The sequence below is a fragment of the Cnephaeus nilssonii genome (genome assembly GCF_951640355.1).
Source record: "Cnephaeus nilssonii genome assembly, chromosome: 5".
NCBI classification, from domain to species: Eukaryota; Metazoa; Chordata; class Mammalia; order Chiroptera; family Vespertilionidae; genus Cnephaeus; species Cnephaeus nilssonii.
This window is the reverse complement of record NC_137076.1, coordinates 55489644-55514527: the sequence shown is the minus strand read 5'-3', so window position 1 is coordinate 55514527 and position 24884 is coordinate 55489644. Positions and strand designations below refer to the sequence as shown.

The 24884-nt window shown below is 42.9% G+C and overlaps 1 protein-coding gene across 1 annotated transcript in view; it reads left to right on the top strand.

Moving 5' to 3' along the window:
- Positions 1–24884, top strand: part of ARHGAP10 (Rho GTPase activating protein 10) — a 265531-nt gene that overhangs the window by 179307 nt on the left and 61340 nt on the right. Inside the window, exons 17-18 of the mRNA XM_079771261.1 lie at positions 7886–7991; positions 9536–9695. Coding sequence (XP_079627387.1) covers positions 7886–7991; positions 9536–9695 — 266 coding nt within the window. The remainder of the gene's footprint in view (positions 1–7885; positions 7992–9535; positions 9696–24884) is intronic.

The window sequence follows — 24884 nt, the reverse complement described above, 5'->3', positions numbered from 1 at the left end:
GTGCCTTGGTTGCGGGTGCCTCCCCAGTGGGGGATGTGCAGGAGGCAGCTGATTGATGTTTCTCTCTCATTGATGTTTCTAACTCTCTATCCCTCTCTCTTCCTCTCTGTAAAAAATCAATAAAATATATAGATAAAAAAAAATAGAAATCACTTTTGAAGATCTTGGGTTTCTTTTCTCTTTTAAAAGGTGAAAAAAAGGAACAATTAGTAAATTCACTCATTCATTCATTCACATGTATTCGTTGTCTACTGTACCGTAGTCCCTGGTAGAGACTGGGTGTGTAGAGCCAGGAAAGAATTTCTGCCCCAGGAATTAATTCTCTAGCAAATATTGGTGCATACACACCTCCCGCTAGAGGTAAAATACATAATAATGGCATGAGCACAATGCTGTGGGAACATGGATGTATTTAATTTACAGAAGGTTAGGGACATGAGCAGATTTGGAGGGATTAGTAGTTTGGAAATGGCCTCACTTAGATATTTAGATGGAAATTAAAGGCAGAAAAAATACTTTGAGATAATGCCAGAAGCCCACACAACATATAACAGAGAATGAATTATATGTGATAAAATGTTAAATGAAAAAGGCCCATAGTTGGTAGAATTTTAATTTGTGATGCAATTTTGGGCGAGTTATACTTATTTGAAGTGTTCTTGTTTTCTGTTTTATTATCATACACCTCAGTTTTTAAATTCGACACATAGTGTTCAATCCTTACAGTCTCCTGAAATACGCTGGTGTTAGGTATTTAATAATTAAGGAAATGAAGGTGGAGAGATGTTAAGTAATTTGCCAGATTATAGGGATCTTTACATTCAAAGCCCAGGCTCCACTGGCTAAAACCTGCAGTTTGGTTTTCACAGGTGCACCGACAGTAGCTATAATTGTATTTTCATTTACTTTTTTTCCCCCCTTGGATGTATTCCATAGTTCAATCTGCGGTTGGAAAACTTCGAGCAGTCCCCTTGGGGCCTGTGTCACTGCTGCCCGAACATTGCATTAAATGTTGCCTTTTTCTGAGGTCTTTGCTCAGGCCCCCGTGAAGGTTCCTAGTATGTTGCAGGAAGAAGCCATGGATAGGCCTGCTTAGACTATCATGGAAAATAGGCTTTCAGAAAAGGAGGAAAGTATGGTTCTATTCACTTTTGTTTTCATGTGGGAAGAGGATTTTTTTTAAAGAGAATTTGTGTGATCAAGGAAGTGGGGGAAAGTTTTCTTGGCAGAAACTCAAGCAAATGCTTAGTTGTTTTGATTTCTTCCCTGTGGCATTTTTGGCACAGAAGGGAAAGAGAAATTAAACTCTACTTGGAGGACCATTGTTTCGTGTTGTGCGCCTTGGGGACTGGAAAAAGCAGAAGCGTGCCAGTTTTAATCTGGGATCCTTTGAGAATTGGAGAAAGATAAAGTGATTATGGAATAAGTTTTAAGTCACCACAAGGGAGTATCATTATTATTACTCTCAGGCCTTGTAACCGAAGCCAGTGTGTTTGAAACTCTAATGTCAGCGTATTTTATCAGATGAAGGCCTCCTAAGAGGAGGGATTTGCAATTGGTCGTGAAGTCATTGGTGGTGGGGATGAGTTGGAAGAGTTTGTTGAGGGTATCCTTGAACAATGTGGTAGAGGAGATTGTATAAATACAAAAGGTATCACCACCCACTGGGCCAGAACCTTGTGCTTTGCTTCCCGGACTTTGTGGGATGCTGTTACAGAGCCTTAACAATTTGAATAACAGGCCTGTTCCAAAGAAAAACTGTAGCTCCTGTAATTATTGGCACATATTTGCACCTAAGTGGAGTTGCGGTTGGAATGGACCTGTAGTTACCATATTTAATGAGAAAAAGTACATCTATGAACCAGGTGTATTTTAGAGGCCAAAATTCTAATTTTTTATTTGAGTTTTGTGAGTTCCGTTCTCTGTACTCACTTTTCCTCTCAGGAGCAGGTCCTCTAATCTTTTGCATATGTACTTTCAAGTATTGAATTAAACAGCTACAGAAGTCAGGTGGCCAAAATTAGTCTCCCTTTTTGAATATTGTTGGAAAATTAGGATTGCGGTTAGGGCTCTCGTTGTCCATTACCAATGTCAGAGATGACCCTGTTGAGCTGAAGTGTCTGTTAGCTGAGCTCACTGCTAAAATTACCAAGCATCACCAGACTTTGTTACCGCCTCTCACCCCAGCATGGAAACAGAGTTTTGATGCTTTTCATGTGTGGTAGTTTCCATCTGTTCATGGCGTTGAGATAGTCTCTTCTCCTACCCTCCCCGCTGAGAGCTCTGAAGGTTGCTCTTGGTTCTTTCATTTCCTGTTGTCCATTTCTTTCTTGTAGAGTTTCGTTGAGAACCTGTGAGTTAATTTCTGAAGTGCATGATACAAATATGAATTTTGTTGGTTGTCACCACAGGAGGCAAACATTTTTTTTAATTTTTCCATTCTTAAGAAATACTGACTTACTGTTCAGTGTTGAATGCATTGGGGAATTAAATATTTTTCTTTCTTAGAGATAATTAAGAACATTAACTAAACCCTCTCAGCTAAGAGAGTTAACTAAATTTGCTGAAAGGAACTAGAAACCATCTGTCTAGAAAAACCACTCCTGTGTTTCTCCTTTCATCTCTCTCTCACACACACATACACACACACACACACACACACACACACACACACACACACACACACAATACTTCACTTCTGACACTCCCGATCTCCAAATGTGTAGGCTCCCCCCACCAAGCAGTGCTGGGACACCAGCAGAGTGTCCCGCAGTTCAGTTTCGTTCTGATTTTTTCTACCTAGAATTAGCATCAGATCCCACAAGTTAAGGACTTAGCCCCACAAGACTGCCCCCGCTTCAGACACTAGTGAGAAGCCTCAGGTTGCCCCCAGTAATTCCGGGTTCTCATAACCCCCCTTTGATCTGTAATTTGCTGGAAAGGTTTATAGAACTCAAGGGAACACATCTTAGGTTAACAGCTTATAACATAATGAAACAATAAAGGATACGGGTGAACAGCTAGGTGAAATAGGAGGTTTGGAGGTACCCTGGTACAGGAGCTGTCCCTGTGTAGTGGGGTGTTCCACTGCCCCAGCATGCGGGAATGTCTATGCACTTGGACGCTCTTCAAATCCTGTACTTTGGGGATTTTTATGGAGGCGTTATCATGAAGGCAATATGGATTATTAACTCTACTTCCAGCCCCACTTGCCTCTCTGAAGAATGGCGGATGGGACTGAAATATCTGAGCTTCTAATCATGGCTAGATCTTTCTGGTGATCAGTCCCCATGAAAGGCCCACCCAAAGTCACCTCATTAGAACAAAAGATGTTCTTATCCAGGAAATTCCAAGGGTCTTAGGAGCTTGGTGTCAGACATCCTATCACTCAATAAATTATGGATGGAGGTCCTAGGAGCTCAGTGTCAGAATCCGGGGTCAAAGACTATTAATATTAGAACAAAAGATGATCTGAGCACCCCTGTTTACAAGGAACCTGAGGACAGATATATATATATATATATATATATATATATATATATATATATATATATATATATATATATATTTAACATCATCAATCTTTTGAGAGAATATAATGGACTTTTAGTGTAGAAATTTATAAGATGTAAACACAGTTTACTTGGTCTACATAGGAATACAAAAGATTGTACTGACCAGGGGAAGGCTGTTACTGCATGGTGATCGCTACCTTTGAGAATGTTGTAGTCCATAGCCTGTGTCTCAGCCTCTTAGACTTGGATTTCTTGATATGTTGTATTGGTAAGAGTTGGACCCATGCTTCCGGGTTGGACTCATGTTAGACTTAGTTTGAAGATGATAGCGGAAGCCTGGATGCCTGCTAAGGCATCACACAAGAAATCTCAGTCCCCCAAACCAGAATACTTGTGTTGTTAGGTTCACTAGTCAAGTTTCGTAGGAAGCAAAATTATATTCATGTGATGAAAAATATAACAATTATAGGCTCCAGGGCACTGGTGTTGGCCTACCCAGAATGTTCTGTTTTTGTTGGTAAACAGACAAAATCATATGGTCTTGGTGGGGAAGGAGTTGGAAATCTGGAAATTAAAGGAATCGGATGCTTATTGACATCAAGTTATCTTAGCCTGGTGTATTCATTTCTGAGTCAATAGGAGCTTCCACAGAAGAACTGGGATACTTGGTGTCTGTTGAGTGAAGATACCCCTTTGTCCCTTGGGAAGTGCTCATCCTTTCTTAAAATTATAGTACTATTGATTTATGGCATTTAAATATTAACATAACTGAACATTTATCTGCCCATGTATCTCTGATATGCTCCAGTAAGCTATGATCATATCTTTTCCAGTCTCCATTAGTTGGCACAGTTCGTATCATAAGCAGATAGATGTGAAGTGTTGAGGATGCTGATTTATAGTTACACAATTAAACATACTTTTGCTATTACAGTAAACTCCCAATTCCTTGGCATATGTTAGGAATTTGGTGTTATGGTTAATTCAGTATCTTAGATTTTAAAACAGTTATACCTTTTCTTTTGTTAATTTATATCAATGAAAACGTAAGATAATTTAGTTTAGAAAACTTTTGAGTACCTTAAGTTAGTATGTTGTATCTACATGGAAATGCCCATTGATAGATTAACATCAAAATAAAAAGAAATGGATAAAAAGGTAGAGTTACTTTAAAAGCATTATCTCAAAAATTCTATTTGGAAGAAGTAGGAAAAAACAGACTTAGAAAAAATGTGTGTGTGATTTCAACTAATATGGGATTGGAGAGTCCCCTTTTGAGGAAGAGGGACTCAACAAAGAAAATGGGAGGTTTTGATTATCTTTTAAAACTCACCCTATTTTTAGAAATGAAGACCCTTATCCTTCGAGGATGGAAAACTATTTCTCTGTCTTGTGTTTCTGAATAAGTAATAAATCCAAAAATATTAAATTAGGTTTTCCTTGGGGAAAGATGACAAAATAGACACATGAGTTAGAAGTAGCTTTTCAGTACAAAGTTTTAAAAAATTTTTAATTTTTTACAGAGTTCTTATTATAGGCAGTTATCTTTTTACTAGAGGCCCGATGCACGAAATTCATGTGTGTGGGGGGACCCTCAGCCCAGCCTGCACCATCTCCAATCTGGGACCCCTCAGGGGATGTCTGACTGCCAGTTTAGGCCCGACTGCTGGTCTCTCCTAACTGCCCCCCCGCCGGCCTGGTCGCCCCCAACTGCTCCCCACACTGGCCTAGTTGCCCCTCACTGCCCCCCCCCTGCCAGGCTTATTGCCCCCAACTGCCCCCCTGCCGACCTGGTCGCCCCCAACTGCACACCGCCCTGCTGGCCTGGTCGCCCCTAACTGCCCCCCACCAGCCTGGTCACCTCTTACTGCCCCGCCCTCTGCTGACCTGGTCGCCTCTCATGGCCCCCTGCTGGCTTGGTTGCCCCACACAGCCTGCTGTTCAGTTGTTTGGTCGTCCCTCACTAACCCCCCTGCTGGCCTGGTTGTAGGCAACCATTGTATGAGAGTGTGAGGGTTAATTTGCATATCACCTCTTTATTATATAGGATTCCTTCAGAATCTTAGACTATTTCAGAGTCCCTGCTTTAATTTTAAAATCAAAGCTGTGAATTGAAAATGTTTCTATATTTTTATTGCTTTCATTTTCCCCCAGCTTTGATTTCGTAAGATCTTGGTTTTAACTCCAGATTAAAAACTTGCCTATAATTTATCACCTAACTTTAGATAGTTGTGCTTTTGTTTTCGGTGTCCAGTGTAATCCATATCTAAGTCTTTTATTATGTAGTTTGATTGTTTGTGTTCTACTTTATCATGTGCCTTTTCATTTCTTAGCCTTTTTTACTTTTTTCTCTTTAGCCACAACTGTGTCCCGTGCTGTAAAACCTCATTCCCCACTTTTAAACACTACTACCAGAAGAGTAAACTGGAGCCCACTTAATTTTGAAAGCAACTTAGCTAATCATAAAGTTGATGGTATGGAGCTCCTTTGAATGACATGTAGAGATGTCCATGATATAGGAAATAAAATAGGCTGTGTGCACATTCATTGTTTAAAATGGGTGGAACAGCCGAAACCGGTTTGGCTCAGTGGATAGAGTGTCAGCCTGTGGACTCAAGGGTCCCAGGTTCGATTCCGGTCAAGGGCATGTACCTTGGTTGTGGGCACATCCCCAGTAGGGGGTATGCATGAGGCAGCTGATCGATGTTTCTCTCTCATCGATGTTTCTAACTCTTATCCCTTTCTCTTCCTCTCTATAAAAAATCAATAAAATATATTTTTTAAAAAATGGGTGGAACACACTAAAGGCACTAAACTAAAATTTCTAGCTTATCTTAGGGTGAGATTGATTATGGATAACTTTAATTTCAGTGAACTTTTTGTTTATACACAACAGAAATATGCACAGATCATAAGTGTACAGCCTAATGTATTTTTGCCAAGTGAAGATAGCCATGTAATCAGCCCCTACATCAAGAAATACAACATTATCAGAACCCCAGAAACCCCTCCTCATACCCACCATGGTCACCATCCCCCCACGACACATGAACACTTGCTTGGCTTCTGACGTCATAGGTTAGGGTTGCTGCATTTGAACCATATATAAATGGAATCTAACAAAATATAATCTTTTGCGTTTGGCTTCTTTGGTTCATCTTGTGAGATTCATCCTTGGTAGCTCATTCACTCTCGTAGTGCAGTATTCCATTGTATAAACATACCACAATCTATCTGTTCTGTTGATGGCTACTTGAGTTGGTTCAGTTTTGGACTATTACCAAGAGTGCTACTGCCGTGAACATTCTAATGTGTCTCCAGTATGATTTCATCTTAATGAATGACATCCGCAAGGGCCATATTCCCCACTGAGATCACTGTGTTAAGCCTGTCTTTTTTTATTGTGATGTTTTAACATCTGGGGCTTAACTGATCCTGAGAGACTAACCTCCGGGGGCTAACCAATTCCTAAAAATAGAAAACCTGAATGTGCTTTGCCTATGCCAGCTAACCAATCCAGAGCTCATTTTCCTTCCCCCACCCCTTCTTTTGGACTCTTACACTCCAGCCATATTCTGCCCTAGTCACCTGGGGCCAGGTGCCAGACAACTGAGGACAGCCCCTATGCCCCAGAGCCCCTGAAAGAATCCGAACCGATCCCCAGCCTGCTTACCTTGCCTCTCCTGTTCCTGTGCATGGAAACCACAGTGAAGCTTATGGCCTATGTTCTGACCTTGTTCCTTCTGCCTCTTGACTGACCCTGGTGCTTCCCTGTGCAGCGCTGCATGGTATGACATGCCTCCTTTTTCTCAGAATCTGTGAGGATAAACTTCCTTGATGACAGCCATTTCCATGCCTGCATGTCTCACCGTACCTGATTAAAACAAATCCAGGGTGTGTTTTAAAACAGTCAAGTTCTGAGACACCGGGCGGGGCGGGGGGCGGGGGAGGAGGAGGGGGGTTAAACGTCAACATACGTTGTGGGGGGATGAAATTCAACCCATAAGAGGGAAGAGTTTATTTGCTGATATTTTATTTGCATCTCATTGTGGGCAGGACACAGTGACTCGACCCCTTCAAGTGAGCGGTGAGCACCCTGTGAGTGCCCCGTGCCAGGGGACGGGCTGGGCTGGCTGTTCTTCATGTCAACCGGGGGAAAGGCAGGCACTGCAGCCTCCTGGAAAGCCCCACCAGGGAGGCGGAGACATTCAGAATAGGGAAGAGAGGTGGATTTTCTTTTCCTTTGAAAGGTGGCAAAACATGTTTAAATTCTCTGAAGGTGTTGAACCAATGAGATATTGCATGTGTTGACTTCTAGGAATATATTTGATTCCGAATACGCTACTAACTATTTTTTTTCCTTTTTAAAGAAAGTGGGAGTCCAGAATCTCGTGTTAATGCTATCCATTTCTTGGTGCATAAACTGCCAGAGAAAAATAAAGAGATGTTGGACATCTTGGTGAAACATTTAACAAAGTAAGCCTCCTTTCCTTCCTAACGTTTTGCTCGGGTGTTGGGGGGTGTTCTTGCATTTGTAACGGTCAGAATTGGGGCTGTATACACAATACCAGGGACCACACCTGGAAGGGCAGGCTGGACATCTGACTCCTTGTGTGTGTTTTGGACAAGACTGTTGAAACACGATGCTTTCATGAAGTCGTGTAATTATTTGCTTAACATCACTGCCAGCAACTTGGGGTTTGATTTGAAGTAAAAGAAGAGAATATTATACATTTCCCTGTACACCGATTCTGGAAATGTGATTATAAGTCTGTTAGCAAATTTAGCCTGGTTTTACACCTCCCTAACTCTGAGTTTGAACATGCCCTTTAAGATTGTTTAATCGAGGAATAGGTAGTTATTTCATAGGATCCATTCTATTCTTTTTATTCTTTTTTTAAAAAAGCAAACAAAATCTAATAACCCAGTAGAGAAGTTAGTCCTTTCTTGATCACTATATTTATTTTTGAGGGGAGAGGAAACTAAGGACATTATGTTTTAGAACCCTTGTTTTACATAGAAAGGAACTGAAGGCCAGAGAAGATTATGACCTGTGTAGAGTCCTAGTACTAGTATAGCCATTTATTTATTTGGCCAACAAATAGTTGTTAGTGAATGCCTTTTTTTTATTTTTTATTAATCCTCACCTGAAGATATTTTTCCATTGATTTTTAGAGAAAATGGAAGGGGGGCGGGGGAGGAGAAACAGAGAGCGAGAGAGCAACATCAATGTAATAGAGACACATTGATTAGTTGCCTCCTGCTGCTGCCCCTAGCATACAACCGAGGTATGTGCCCTTGACTGGAATTGAACGGAGGGGCCCTTCAATTCACAGGCTGACACTCTATCTATTGACTCAGACCGGCTAGGGTTGACCTTTTTTAGGTGCTAGTAGACACATAGTTGAACAGGATACTTTCTAAGGGGAAAAGACAACAAACAGAATACAAATAAAAATATAAAATAATTCCAGGTGATAAGTGGTCAAAAGGCAAAAAGGAGAGTGAGGAGATAGAGAATATATGTTGGGTGTGGGGCTACAAAGAGGGTTATTATGGAAAGTCTCTTTGAGGATGAGAACTTGGAGTTGCTGAGAACAGTTGTCCAGGTTGTTCCCAGGACCTGGGTGCTCTGACCAAGTCCTATGTGCTTGTGAAGGTAATTCTGCTAAGTCGCATAGTCCCTGGGAGCAAGAGTACAGTAACCTGGGGATGAGGAGGTGCTCTAAGTAGAGGGGAACAGTAAATGAAGGCCTCTGAGGGACACAAGCTTGGTGTATAGATGGAGTTATTAAGCCAGCCACTGTGGCTAGAGCAGAGAGCATCAGAGAGAAGCAGAGAGGTAGGCAGGGGCCTCATGATGTGTGGTCTCGTTGGAGGATCCTGTTATTCCAGAGGCAGACATTGAGGACAGTTGAGTCCTGGTATTTAGGGAAATAGTCTTGCAGAATACTGTACATTCCACAGTTTTCGCTCATCTTCTAACCAGAGACCTTTTTTTCCGCCCTCATCAACGTTAGTGTTTCAAACCACTCCAAGCAGAATCTGATGACCGTGGCAAATTTGGGAGTGGTGTTTGGACCAACTCTGATGAGGCCACAGGAAGAAACTGTTGCTGCCATCATGGACTTGAAGTTCCAGAACATTGTTGTGGAAATCTTAATTGAAAACCACGAAAAGGTAAAACCATATTAATATTTTTTTCCTTAAAGGAATTGCTGTATTTGGCTTGTCAATTTGTGATGTAAAAGTATTCCCTTTTCTCTCTTTTTAAATTTATCATGATGATGAGCTTGGTTCTGAGAAATTTGCACTGAGCTTCTCTCTTCTGATGGAGCTTCATAAATCGGGAGCCTGCTGGGTCTTCTGTTCTCTCACTGGTTTAAGGAAGAAATATTTAACCCAGTTGCAAATGAATATTGGCTCTGCAGTTGTGAACTGTTCAGGGTTTTTGTTTGTTTGTTTGTTTTTTTCCTTTTCTGCCTTCATTCCTAGGATTTCTCACTCAAATTCTAGTTCCATGACACAAGGAAAATATTTTTGTCAATCTGTGTCACACTCTCCCCAGAGATGCACACATAACTCCCCACTACCCTAAGCATGTTAACCATTTCAGGAGGTTTACATGTATCTCTGAATCTGGGGACCCCGAGTTAAGAATTTCTGATTTAAAAGGAATAATCTCGGAGGTGAATCAGCTTGTTACTTGTTCTATATAATCAAGGGGAGTACATGCTTTTTAAAAATACAACAGACTCTTTCCAGGACTTTTAGACTACTTTTTCTCATTCTGTCACTTACAGATCAGGACCTTGCTAATCCTTTTTCCTCCAAGACAACTGTTAAAATTCTTGGTTACTCACTTGTTCATTAAAAGCTTTTAAAAAATTTGAGATTACATTATATGCCAAGCGTGTATTAGGTACGGGGATGTGAAGAGGAACATCACAGCCCTTGATGGGAAGCAGGTCACAGTCTGGGGGTGGGAAGCCTGTGTAGGGGCTTGTATCCTATGGCATCCTCCCTGTCTAACATACTATAGGATTCACTTATCTGTTTCCTTAGTTGTTATCTATTTCTCCCTGCTCGATCCTGGAGGGCAGAGATCTTTTTTGGTACACTTAGAAATGGTACATATCTGAAGCTCAGTTCATGTTTATTGGATGAATTCATGAACTCAATAAATTTCGAGGGGGTCAGAAGTGTGGGAAAGGGGCAGTCAGACAGGTGTGGCCCCTTGGAGCAGAGCATTGAAGGAGCATTTCTTGGGCCCTTGTTGTATTTTCTCTTTGCTAGAACAAGTCTAGTTTGCGTGAGTATTGGTTCCCACTGAAAAGCTTGAAAGCTGGTCACCAGCACAGTAAAAGCAGCGTGTTTATGGGAAGTTTGTATGGCGTGTGTGTGTGTGTGTGTGTGTGTGTGTGTGTGTGTGTGTGTTTAGTAGCTAATGGTGAATTTATGTCTCCTTTTATGTTCCTGTCAAACTGTCCTTGAACCTCATTAGTGTGCACTCAGCTTTCCAGACAGCTTCATGGAATGGTGGCTACTGTTCAGTTTTTGAAAAAGAAGTAATTGGACTACAAGTTTTGCAGCAGTGTTCAGTAATGCGGCTGTCATTAGATTGACTCCCAATTAGGAAACTTTTATCCCATTTGTTTGAGAAAACACTGGCCCTGGGACTTGCTCGCAGATAGAATGATCTCCACTGAGTGCTGTGGCTTCCTATGTTCTGGTCTTCTTTGAAGCTGGGAAGATAACTGCATGATTCTTCTGCTGGGAAGTAGACAGTGCAGGTTCCACCTTGTTAACAAATCTGCGAGGAATTTCCAAGTGGCATTGCTGAGCCAATGATAATAGCTACAGCAGATGAAACCGGACCCATTCTCAGAGATGGAGCTTTGCAGAGCTAAGTAGAGAGAGGGTTTTCAGTTTCCCCCTCTCCCATTCTGTGGCCAGGCTAGATAATGCTATGGATACACAACCCGTATCAATTGAAGCACTGAGGTTTCCTACCAAGAAGGGAGGCAGGGAGACACTGAGTTTCAGATTATTCGCTGAGTGCCTGGGGTTAGGGTGGAAACACAGAGTTGCTTGGTATGCAGAGAGGCAAGAGCAGTTAGCTTGGATTCGTTACTATTTCTGAGAAAGTAGTTCCCCATAACGTCATCTTCTCCAGTTTCATCCTTGTCTCCTTCCATTCTCACTCCCAGCTCTTTATCCTGCTTGGCTGGGCTTCACTTGAGAGTCGAGGCTCTGCGAGGAGGGAGGGGTATTTCTGCTGACAAGGGTGGTCATGCCGGAGAACTTCATATGGATGTCTGTACCCATGTGAGCCACAGGTTGCCTTGACAACAGATGCACATATACCACCCAAAGCCTTGGACGTGGTGTGGGAGAGCTAGAGATTCTTTTAGTATACGATTGAGAATGAAAAGAAAGAGAGGAAGTAAGGATAGGGGAGGTGAAAAAGAATTGTTTAGTGAGGAAGGAAAAAGTTCTAATACAGAAAGGAAGGGAAACTAGAAAGGAAATGGAGAGACCCAGGTAGTGTCTATGAAGGAAAAATAATGGAAAGATGTATTCTTTTCCTCTGTTATGTTTACTCCCTTGGAATGTGAAAAATATTGACTGACTAGGAAAGTCACTCAAATAGAAGAAGAAACTTTCAACATGTAATTAAAGCAAGACAGATTTGGCTTGTTTTGGACTTAGAAAAGGACCCCTAGTGAATCTGCTTTGGAGATCACATTTTAGCCCAGCCTCTTTGCCGTTTTCATAAAATCCATATGGACTTTATAGGAAACTTAACCCATATGTTTTGACTTCATTTCCACATAATACATGAAGATGTTGTTTTAAAAGAAGTGTTTGTGGGCCAAAAATATTATCAAGGTCTTTTCTTCCCTTGCAAACGAGAAAATTGTATTTCCCAGGTGGAAAAGGGTATTGGGAAATTCACAAGGAATTTCAAACTAGGGTTGTACCTTAGAATTTGTGAACTCATTTGTGCATGCATTTTGTCCTCAAAGTGTACGTGTTATGGATTAGTTCAGTATAGCGCCTGCTTTGAGTCAGCTGTGGCATGAGATTTGGGGGAAGGAGGACCGTGAGTCCAGTAGGGGAAAGAAAAAATGTCCAACAGTAACTCCAAGAGATGGCAGAGAATAGAAGTAGAGAGAGAGGGGGAAGCTGATGAGACTTTAGATGGAGTCCATCCCGTTTTGGGGGATTGGAAAATGTCTTGAATAACGGTGTGTTGGTTTTGGAATGGAGTTTGAATAGGTGGGGGTGTTTTAAGAGGACATTTCAGGTACGGTGATCATGTACTCAGAAAAGCACAGAGTGGGTGTTTGTTCTGCGAAAGCGGCTCCTGTTGGAACCTGGGTGAGTGGTGTGGGGTGAGGCTGGAGAGTCAGGCCAGGTGCAGGGAGGTTGAGAATGCCACCCAAGGAAGTTTGGACTTAATTTTATAGGAACCAGGGCCTCTCGTGGTTTTCAGGTCACCTGCTTCAGGAAGCTTAGTTTGGCAGCAAGGTTTGCGGTAGGAAGTAGAGGAATAAAAGACCAGAAGGCCATCACGTGGTGCAGATTAAGGCCCAGTGTGAGAGCGGGAGTTACAGGCTGCAGAGCATCATTCTGTGAGGGGGACCAGACAGCGTCCAGGGCCTGGATTTGTGGGACTTCTAAGAGGACGGACTTATAAGTGATGCTGAGGACTCTATCTGGGGGGAGTGTTAGTGCCATTAATAATCGGAAAGAAAAAATGGGCAGGAGTGAGTTCACTTTATAAGAAGCTGAATTTTGCCGAAACTGGTTTGGCTCAATGGATAGAGCGTCGGCCTGCGGAATGAAGGGTCCCAGGTTCGATTCCGGTCAAGGGCATGTGCATTGGTTGCGGGCACATCCCCGGTGGGGGGTGTGCAGGAGGCAGCTGGTCGATGTTTCTAGCTCTCTATCCCTCTCCCTTCCTCTCTGTAAAAAATCAATAAAAATATATTTTAAAAAATAAATAAATAAATAAATAAATAAATAAATAAATAAATAAAAAAGAAGCTGAATTTTAGTTGTGGTCTGATGTCCAGCAGACAGTTGGAGGCGTGGGGCTCAGCCTTGTGAGAATTTAGTGGTGGAAAGTGTAATATAAAATAAAGAGGCATGAGATTGACATGTGAGAGTATTAATGGATGCTCATTGTATTATATACTTCGACCTACTATATAGAGTGTTTATCTCACATACATACAAACACACACTTAAAATACATATATTTAAAATATATGTATTAAAATATACACAATTCCCATGGCACATATATTTCACAGTATTTATATGTATGTACAAAATCCTTATTACATGTGATATCCTTTTATGCATATGAGACGACTGAAGGGTGAGAGATTAACTTGCTCACAGGCACATAGCTAGTAAGTGGCAATGCCTGCGTTGGAACTAAGAGTTGTCCCACCCCAAAGGCTTTGCTTTCCATCACTAGGAGAAGGTAAGAACAATATACTTTTAGAAACACTGAGATTTTACTATTAAAAGTGGAGCCAGAAGCAATGCAGGCAAGTTCAGTGTCAGGTTGTTGAGGGACATTGTCAGTGATGCCAGATGCTGTCATGGGGTGGGAGGATCTGAGTACTGGCAGATGGCATATGTTCTCTCCAAGAGTGAAATGTCTTTGGAGAGCAAGGGCTGAAATCAACTTGTAAGGGCTTCAGTGAGTGTTCAGGACTGGGCAGTAATGAGACCAGATGCTTTTCTCCCCCATATGACAGAAAAATATACAGGAAGAAGAGTCAGAATAGACACAATAGGGAAGGAAGAACAGAGTAGGACACGAGTTGTATATAGCTTGTTAATCTCATATTCGAATGACCGGTTAGCTCATATCTATAAAGTGTCACTTCCCCAGTCCATGAAGGCCCTTGCAAATTCCATGAATATTTGAGAATCATCAAGGAAGACATTAATATCAGGGTCATTTTCTTTTAATATCTGCCTTATGTTAATACTTAAATTGGCAGTTTATATAAAGTAAAGCATATAATGTTCTCAACCAAATCACTTTATGTAATACACATCCTATATAATAAAAGGGTAATATGCAAATAGACCGAACGGCAGAACAACCGAACAACCAATCAAAGCTCAATATGCTAATGATATGCTAAGGTTGCTCAACCACTAGCTATGACATGCACTGACCACCAGGGGGCAGACAGTCGACTGGCTGACCAGTTGCTGTGACGTTCACTGACCACCAGGGGGTAAATGCTCTGACTGGTAGGTTAGCTTGCTGCTGGGGTCTGGCCGATTGGGACTGAGTGAGATGGGCCAGACACGCCCTGGAGCCCTCCTGCGGTTCCTCCCCGGCCCACCGTGCACCATTGGGATCCCTCAGCTTGGCCTGCGCTCTCTCGCAATCTGGGACCCCTCGGGGGATATTGGAGAGCCGGTTTCAGCCTGATCCCACAGGCCACTCCCCTAGGGAGGGCGCCAGATGCAGGGCTCATGGCTGGCGAGTGCTGCTGCGGCAGTGCGAGCCTCTCCTGATCGGGACTGATTGGGTGCGAGCCCACAGCAGGCACAGTGGGGCCGGGATGAGCGGGAGCAGCAGGTAGGAGCTGCAGGCGATGTTGGACTGCGGGTTTCGGCCCAATCCCTGCAGGCCACCCAGAGGGATCCCACCTGTGCACGAATTCATGCACCAGGCCTCTAGTAATAATATAACAACAATCCAGATTATATTTATCTTGCGGATTTTTATAGGATTTTCAGTGCAATATGCAATATGTGAAGTTCTGGGCTGATCTTAGCTTTGCGTGGTCTTCAGTATGTTCTGATATCATTGATCATCTGATAGCCAGTGGGTCATATGTTTTCTAGCCTTTATTATAGTGTCTGTGGGCCACAAGGTGCCGAGGGACAATCATATTTTGTTTACATGAACCTTTTCCTCAATGAGGAGTCTAATAACTTTGTCAAAAGGAGCATTTTAGGCTTTGAGCTGGGCTCTCTGGTGGTCCGTCTCATTTTTCCTGGTGTGAAAATGGAGGCCATTTTGTGGAAAAGGCCGATGTCGTACTTGTGCTCCAGGGCTTCTTTTCTTTTTCAGAAAGAGTGGAATGGAGGGGGGAAGGGGAGAGAGAGAGAGAAACATCAATGTGAGAGAGACACATCGATTGGTTGCCTCCCACATGCACCCGGGGATAGAACCTGCAACCCAGGTATGTGCCCTTGACTGGGAATTAAACCTGAGACCCTTTGGTGCATGGGCCGGCACTCTAACCATTGAGCAGTGCTGGCCAGGGCCTCCACAGCTTCTTGTCACGTGTGGCAAAGTCCTTGTCCTTGAATAACCAGTGTCCCCTGGTCTTATAAGAGCCTAGAAAGAGTACAGGTGAGACGGGCATGTGTGTCCCAGTTGACACATCACCATAATATTAAATTACAGGCACATGAAGAAGAGTATCAGTGGTGCAGTGCATTACTCTTGTTAACCTTGGGACCACCTTTCTGATCTGTGACCACTTATCTTTGCCAAGAGCTAGAAGGGTGCATTCCTGCCCCCAGGTTCAATGGTGGAATGGATTCCTTGTTCAGTCCCAGCTTGTAGTCCAGCAGTGGCCACATGTGGACCGTGACTGACACTGGGCAGCCCACTTCTCCATTTCCATTGCTGCAAAAACAACACACATCCTTACCCTCTGTCTGCTGCTTGGTCTCTGTCGTCCTGTAATGAAAAGCTGGCCCAAGTGAGTAGTATGCAAAATTTTCCTTCTTCCGTTACCAGGAACCTCCCAGTCTTAGAAGGTGCTTGTCATTTTAATGGGAAATAGAAAACTCTTTTTTTAAAAAAACACCCAGCCTAAATGCTTCCTGATTTAGCTTTGCTGGCCCTGGGTTGCTAGGCAGCATCAGTTTTCAGAGAGAAAAATAAATGTCTTAAACACAAGCAACACAATAAAACTCCAAAGTTTCCTCAAAGCTTTATGTTTGCCTGAGTAGTGGCTGTTCAATGTAGAAGTCAAGACTAGAATATTTGACAGATTTTCAGAGGGTTTTTTTGTTTTCTTCTTCCAGTTTTCATGAATGTTGGCCTCCTTGGCATAGCCACGGAAATTTACTTTCTATTCGATTATTTTCTCTCTCTCAGCAGGGCCTTGCCTTTTCTAGAGTGTTTAAAAAGAAGGTTTAAAAGCACAGAAAACTTTGTATCATCCTCTCTGCATCTTTTTAGGAGAGTCAGAAAGTAACAATGACATTGTCTTCCGAATTCTGCTCTTTTCATGAGTGACAATATAGGAAGTCTCGGCTTTGTGCTGTTATGTAGCTCTGTAGAGGGTAGATAGTATTTTCCCCTGGGACAGGAGTGGTTTGATAAGAGAAAATTTGGGAGACAAGGATCTTTCACCCTGCAGTGTTTTAGTGTCCAGTATGGAGAAAGCATCGGGACTGTCTCAAGAAAATTGAGGAGCTGCAGTAGAGAAGATTGGAATAGATTTATTCTTTGTTATCTAAGGGCGCATACTCGGTACAAGTTAGCATAACTTGCCAGGAAATGTGTTTCTGATTCAGTAGAAGGAAGGACTTCATAATATTTCTTTTCATAATGAGAATGTGTTCATGCTAGCGTTGGGATTGAGGTGTTAGAGGAAAGCTAGCAGACCTCTGAGGTCTGATCCATGCTGAAATTCCCCGCCAAAGTCTCTGGGAATGCATAGCTGCAAAGACAGAGTAAAGCTCAGTGCTTGGAGCTTGGCATTCAGTGTTCACAGAAGTAAAAATGAGGAGAGGTCTGGTCCTTTTGTGCATACTAGTACACCTCACTTCTGAGATGCATCTCTTCTAGGGTCACCCAGCTGGTAAATGCAGTGCTGGGACACAAACCCAGGGCTGTCTGGCTTTGGAGGTGGGGCTGATAAGCGTTACACTGTAAGTGGCTGTAAGTGGAAGGCTTCTCTCTTCACAGCCACTGTCTAATAGCCCGGACTGCTATAGTGTCATCCTCAGAGATAGCAGATCTGGACTATATGTAGATTGCACTAAGTCACCCAAAATAGAATATTTTTTTTTCAGAAATCGAAAATTACACCAACTAGTATAAGTGGGACAATAGAAACAGGAAGTATCATCACTTCAATATTATGTAGAATGATTTTTCTGAACTGTAAGCCAGAGTATTAAAGATAAACTGCATGCTTTTAGCAAAAACCTTGGAATTAAAAATGATGAAAGTTTATATTAATATAATATGTATACCAGTTGAAGCCTACACATTGATAATTTGCATCAGCTAGGATTCTTGCAGAGAAAACATTTTTTTCTTTTCCTGGGAAGATGTCCTGCTACTTTGCAGATAGACAGGGCTGGGAGAAGGGTATTTGTCTAGACTCTGAACTCACAGCCCCTTCCCCTTTTCCCTCTCTCACACCCACTCTCCATCTGTAGCGTCCCATGTCATTTAATACAAACATGTTCTAGCAGACAGCCCAGCCCCTCTGAGAACTGCTCACTGGGGAGATGGACCCTCCGGCATGTCCACTCTCCTTAGATCTGCTGATCAGAGGCGCCTAAAACATAAGAATAGTCTCTTCTAGAGATCTGGAATCGGGATGTGGAGAAACACAGCCAATTACAGGCTAGTGGCTGAAGAACCCCCTGCAGTGGGTCAGGTGGGACAGAGCAGAGGGGCAGGGAGGCAGTGCTCAGGGAGGATTCAAAAATGCAGAAGTGAGAAATGGAGAGTTGCTGGTTAATTGTTGATGGCCTCGACCTACTAATTTGGAGCAGTCTTGACTCTTTTCACTTCCTGTTCATTTCCTTATAATAACTCCATTTTTACTCATGTCAACTTGGTAATGTTTTGGTTGCAACCAAATCATTATTGGACAGTCTGAGAATAATACCTGCAGATACAGATACAGTTTCCGCACTGAGTTAACTCCATTTAGTTTCTATTTCAGTGTATCCTGCATGTCCATATATGGCTGGCTGCTTCCTCGGCCCAGTTCTTAGGCAAATAGATCGAGTTTGTCTGAGCAACATAATTTTAGGTGAAACTGGGCTTTTAAGGTCACCCAAACCAAAACCTGTGGCTGTATTCCCATAGTTTTATGACTAGAATTTCTTTAACTTTCTTCTTCAGTTTTCTCTTCACAGACCAGAAATGGCTTTTTCTCTCAACTCTCACATAATTTCTTTTTTCTAGATAATTGTTTCCTATCTCTTGGTTTCCAGTCGGATATGTCCCTTATACCCCCCACTGCATTCTCCCACGTCTCCTGGCCGGGTGATCCTTTGGGCTGCCCTTCAGTTAGCAGTTAGCATTTTAGAGTCCACTCCTGCATCTGACATCCTCTTCCTCTATCCAGAGCCGTAACTTTGAAGCTTTATTTCATTAGGACTCACTTTGAAAATTTAATGGAAGGTTTGGGTCCTATTCCCAGAAAATAGCATATTATATATACAGTAAGTCCTCCCTTAACATCATCAGTAGGTTCTGTGACTTTTAGGCAAAACAACAGGTAATGAAACTGATTTACTATCGGCAAGTTGGTGTAAACAAGAGTTAAGTTCCTACTGCATCTCATCAACATTATGACGAAATGACATTGGATGAAATGACATTATTTGAGAACCTGCTGTATGCTCAAAAGAAATGCCTATACAATTTTAGGAATTTCTGGGATTCCCAGGCCAGGAACCTACCACCATGGGGAAAACCAAGAGCTGCAGTAAGATCCATGAGAAGTTAGGGTCCGGAACATGCCTTTCAGGCTCAGCCTTTCTCGTCTCTGGCTGTTGACTTATCTCCCATATTTCTGCCCAGGAACTGGGAGGGGAGAAGGTAAGGATGTTTAGATTCATGCATTATTCCATCAGTGAGTGACACTTTGTTGTTCCTATTCCCCACCTGGGCCAGCCACCAAGAGAACCTTTTGTTGAAAATATTGTTTTCTCAGTTTGGCCAAGGAAAGTATGAGCCCACAGTGAAAGACACTCTGCTTTAATAATGAAAGATGGCCACTGTCTATGACATTGAGATGTGCAAGTATCAGCGTGCCTGGAGAAGGGGGAGGACATCTACCTGGGGTAGTTGCAAGACGGTGTCTCTGTCCAGGCCAGGTCTTCACAGTACAACCACATGATCTCATCTGAATTCTACTGAATTTTCCTGAGTTTAGAACCATTCTGAAGCACCGTTGCAGAATTGAATGATAACTAACCGCCAACCATATGCTCGTATCACTGTGATTCATTCTCTTTGGCTTTGGGAGTGTCCATCTCCTTCTACCTGTGAAGTGCGGGTCATCAGCCTTATTAAGAAGGGCAGGATTAACTTGACTGAGAAGCATGGGAATCAAGAAGAATGTGGTCAGAGCAGGTTAAGTGAATTATAAGCCTTGCAGCCTTGTGTTGGATTAATTTGGCACAGGGTGGAAAGCCCCTCACATGCCCTCCTTGTTTTAACTTTCCAGTTGGTCCATTTCTCCTGCAGAGGGACCCCTACAGGCAGGTATCGGTGTATTAGCTTTATTTCTGTTTTCACCCTTAAGTTCTGTTGAGTGCTGCCATGCTTGTCCTGCCCTTTCTCCTCTGTGTCTGCTTCAACCCCCCTCCTTCCCTCAGCCTGGGCAGCGAGTGTCTGGGTGACACCGACCCTCCTCAGATCTGCTCCTCCCTCCATTTATCATCCAGATTCTTCTCTAAGAAGCCTTTTTATAAAAAAGGGTTTTAAACTATTCAATAGCATTTCTGTCAGTATTTCTTAGGTGAGCTTGCCATCCACTGCTAACACTGTCTTCCTCTTCCCTGTCTCAAGGTCTTTCATTCTTTTCATGTAGATATTTATAAATATAGAGACTTATATGTAGATATTTATAAATATAGATATTTATAGAATTACTAGAGGCCCAGTGCACTAGGGGCCGATCGGGGGCGGGAGGGGCCGTGGGAGGTTGGCCGGCCGGTCCTGCCCCCGATCTGGTTGTTTGGCCAGCTGCAGTGCGCGTCCTAGCAACCGGTTGTTCCAGTTGCTTGGCTTTTATATATATACTAGAGGCCCAGTGCACGAAATTCATGCATGGGTAGGTTCCCTAGTGGCTGCTGGCCACCAGCCAGGGCCTCCCTTCGTTCTACGCCACCCCCTAGTGGTCAGCACATATCATAGTGAGCGGTTGAGCTCCCAGTCGGTCGAACGCCCACCTGAGGGGACAATGTGCATATTAGGCTTATATATATATAGAGTAGTTCCTATTTTAGTTTAGTATCTTAGGTGGGCATACTAAAAGTATCCCCTAATACACTACTATGTAGCAATTTAGGGGAAGTGTTTGATTTTTAAAAAAAATATTTTTATTGATTTCAGAGAGGAAGGGAGAGGGAGGGAGAGATAGAAACATCAATAATGAGAGAGAATCATTGACTGGCTGCCTCCTACACCCTCCCTGTTGCTTACAACCTGGGCATGTGCCCTGACTGGGAATGGAACTGTGACCTCCTGGTTTATACGTCCACACTCAACCAATGAGCAACACCGGCCAGGCTGATTTTTTAATTTTTGTTTGTGTCCCGGGTCTTCTTTTGATTTGTCAATCTTTATGCAGTATTGTGTATTCTTGTTACCATAGAGATAGAATAAGTCCTTACTTAACTAAAAGTGCAATGACATAAGGAAACCAGTTTTAACATGGGCTAACTGATATAAACAGAGTTAAGTCCTTACAGCATCTCATCAATGTTATAATGAAACAATGTTGAATGAAACATTATTGGAAGACCTGCTGTACAACTGCCTAGAATTTTAGGGCAGAGTAAAACCGAATGACCCAAAGCTTCCTTAAAGCACTGCACTTGTCTGAAGTCTGCTTCAATATAATCTGGGAGTTGAGATGAACTCAGATTGATGTGTATGTAGGAGTTCATTATATTAGTTTTACCTCTGTGTTTCTCTCTCTTTCTTTATATATATCTGAAGTTATTCTTGATAAAAGTTAAGTGATCTGAAATTTTCATTGGCACCCTTTTTTAATGCAATGCTTAATTCAGTCAACAAACATTTGTTAAGCTGTTTCTCCATGCCTTGTGCTACATGGACAGGCACAAAGATTAAGAAAATAAAAGCAGATCTTGCTCTTGAGCAAGTCCGTGTTTAGTGAGAAAGACAACAGTACAAGTGTTGACAGTGGAAATCTCAGCACAGGGCCTGAAGATTGTGTATTAGAGTTTTGACCCCTGAGAAGCCATTGGCTTTCTTTGTCCAAAGCCAGGTTAAGTCCAGCTCTGCACTTTAAAGACTTAAATGCACTTACTGGGCATCCCTTTGTGAAACAACTGCATTGTTTCTTCAGACCATACTTATCTATTCCATTCACAGCAGTGAGGAAGGCCTGCAGGGGGCAGAATGGATATAATTATAAAATGGAAGATCCTTTGTCCTAAGCATTAAGTATTCCAGTCTGCTTAGGGAGGAGTTTCGGCAGGAGGCGCTTCCAGGCACTGGCCAGCTCTCGTTCACCAGAGCCAAGAATCAACCAGCCAATGCCGCGAGGGTGGGGAGTGTTGGTTCCTCTGCAGTTTATAGATGAGTGCAGCAGACCGCATCTTTGGAGGGTTGAAATGAACTTACCCAAGGTCACACAGCTTTCTTTATTCATTTACAGCCCGACTTGTTCCAAAAAGGATTTCGAGCAGTTAAGCCACACAGTGAGAAAGCTGCTTGTGGTCTTTCTACTGTCCCAAGAAAAACAAGACCGTCCATTTTTTTTTTTAAGCTTAAACGATGCATAGTGTTTCAGTCAATATTACTACATGAATAGTTCCAAGTTTAAATTGCACAAAAGTGCTTATGTATGGCTCTGTTGGAATGTGTGGGAGTAAGAAAGGAAATCTCTATTTGATTTCATCAAGTCGGGAGCTCCACGGAGTCGAGGGAGTCGCACACGCCAGGGCCTGGTTGTGTGCACAAGGAAGTTCTTATTAATCATTGCACAGCTGGTGTGGTGTTTGTCATCAGTGTTACTTATTCTTAATTACCAAAGTGCACATGGGCCACAGGCTGTCGATTGTGCCAAACCAGATCTCTAATGTGGCTGGACTCATAGATTCTGAGGAAGATTTATAATCCTCTGCAAACGGCAGTCACTCTAGACGTGTTCATATAAAGAAACGGTGCACATCAGGAACGCACACAGAATCCGGATCGTAGTCTCGAGTGTATTGTTCCCGGTGTCTACCTCCTGTTCTCTTCAATTTGTTGCCGAACCAACTTTGTTTTTCATGTATATTGAAAGTGGAATTTATTTACAGGCTCTGCCTTTCTCTTTTTAGGTAGTAGTTTTTCTTCTTTTACCTCAGCAGGAAGTAAAAGTGGAGACAGTGTATCCCCAGGGAAGGCTTCAAGCACTTGCTTTCTCTAGGTCATTTCTGTTTAGATGCAAACGGGGGGAAATGACCACTGAGGGGCGTAGTCGTCATTTTCAGAATTTAGTGAGGGAGTTAGGTCATTTGTGCTTAATGCCCTGAAGATCCCAGAGGAAGCTGCCCTCATTGAGATGGATGTGGACAGGTTCTTGGGGTGACCCTTGTTTCTTGTGTTTCGTCATTTTGTTCCCGTGATTCCTGCAGGACCGCCTTCCTCCCATGCCCAGGGCCACAAACACACCCACAGTGGAACTTTTTTGGAAGTCGGCTGTGGCTTTATCTAAATTCCATGTAACTCAAATTTTTTTTTTTTACTTGACTTTATTATTCGAGGGAATGCAAACTGCCGTAAATTGTTTCTGATTCTTTCTTGTTTCCTGTTCTTGGCAGCTTTCCTGTTCACTACTGTAGATCAGTGATTCTGAACCAGTGTTTGTGTTTCATACCCCTTTGAGAATTTAAAAGATAATATTTTCACTTTCTGAAGAAACATAAAGGCATAGGCACCATTTACAACGGACTCTTAGGCATATGCTAATTCTGAAGAGCTCAGTGGGGGACCTCTGCTTTGGTGGAATAAGCTTAGGTGATACTGAAATAACTTATAAAAATACTGTATGTGGCTCATTTACACATGTGGCAAATGAGGGAAGGAGTGAAATTTATCAAATTACAGGTTTCTGCATGTGATAGTATAGTACTTTCTACGTATATATTTATCAGTATTACTTATTGCCCTTTTCTTATCTAAAACAAATATCTCAAACACACGCTTTAAGATGGCAAAGACAGAGCTTAAAATCTTACAGTACAAACCCAAAATAGGTTAAAAGGAAAAAAAAAAAGAAAAGAAAGGTTGGTATCAGTCAATGGAGGGAAAGGCTAGAGATCAGCAAGGGATGTTTCTGAAAATGGGCACAGGCCATTTCTGGTTTACTCCTGACGGCACTCTCCACAGAGGCGGTATGGGACAGGCACGTGTGCCTTCCTCAAGAAGCTCCCCTGGAGGGAGGTGGAGGGGTGGTTGGGCAGCCTTGGGTCAAGATGAAGCTTCTACCAAGATAGAAGCTCCTCCTGACCACCCTGCTCTCCTGCCAGAGAAAGGAGACTAGCAGGAGTGTGACTCCCTCTCAGACACCCCATGGTCAGTGATCTCCAGCAAGAAAAGTGTCTGAAAGACCATCAAAACTGAAACTGAGTTAAGGGGAAGAGCTTCTGTAGGAGAGGAAGATGGGAAAAGGAGCCCTTACAGGGGGGAGTGTCATTTCCCACCTTTATAACTTCCAACTTGAGCATCTGGAAGTCGCCCTCTCTTTCCTGGTCCATCTACTGCCTGGAGAATGGAAGGAAGTGGTCACTAACTTGGCCGCCTAGGACAGAGACTCCTGGCAGGGGCTGGAATTGTGGACAGCCCACGCAGGAGGTATGAACACAGACACGGCATTTTGGCAAAAGCACAGAGATGAGGTCAGAGACCCGGCTGAAGACAGCCCTGGTAGCATCTTTGCCAGCCCCCCCCCAAACACTTTGGTTATGGATTGAATTGTGTTCCCTCAAAATCCAGAAGTTGAAGCCCTAGTCCCCAACGTGATTCTCTTTGGAGAGGGGTCTTTAAAAGGGTAATTAAGGATCCATGAGGTCATAAGGATGGGGGCCCTAATCCAATAGGACTGCTGTTCTTATAAGAAAAGAAAAAAGACACCAGGGATGTACACGCACAGAGGAAAGGCCATGTGCAGGCACAGCGAGAAGTGTGCCGTCTGCAGTCCAAGCAGAGAAGCTCAGGAGAAACCGACCCTGCCGCCACCTTGATCTAGGACTTTCACCCCCCAGAACTGTGAGAAAACAGGTATCTGTTGTTGAAGCACCTAGTCTATAGTGTTCCGCTGTGGCAGCCCTACCAGACGAAGACATTTTCTCAGAACACTGGGCAGGCACACT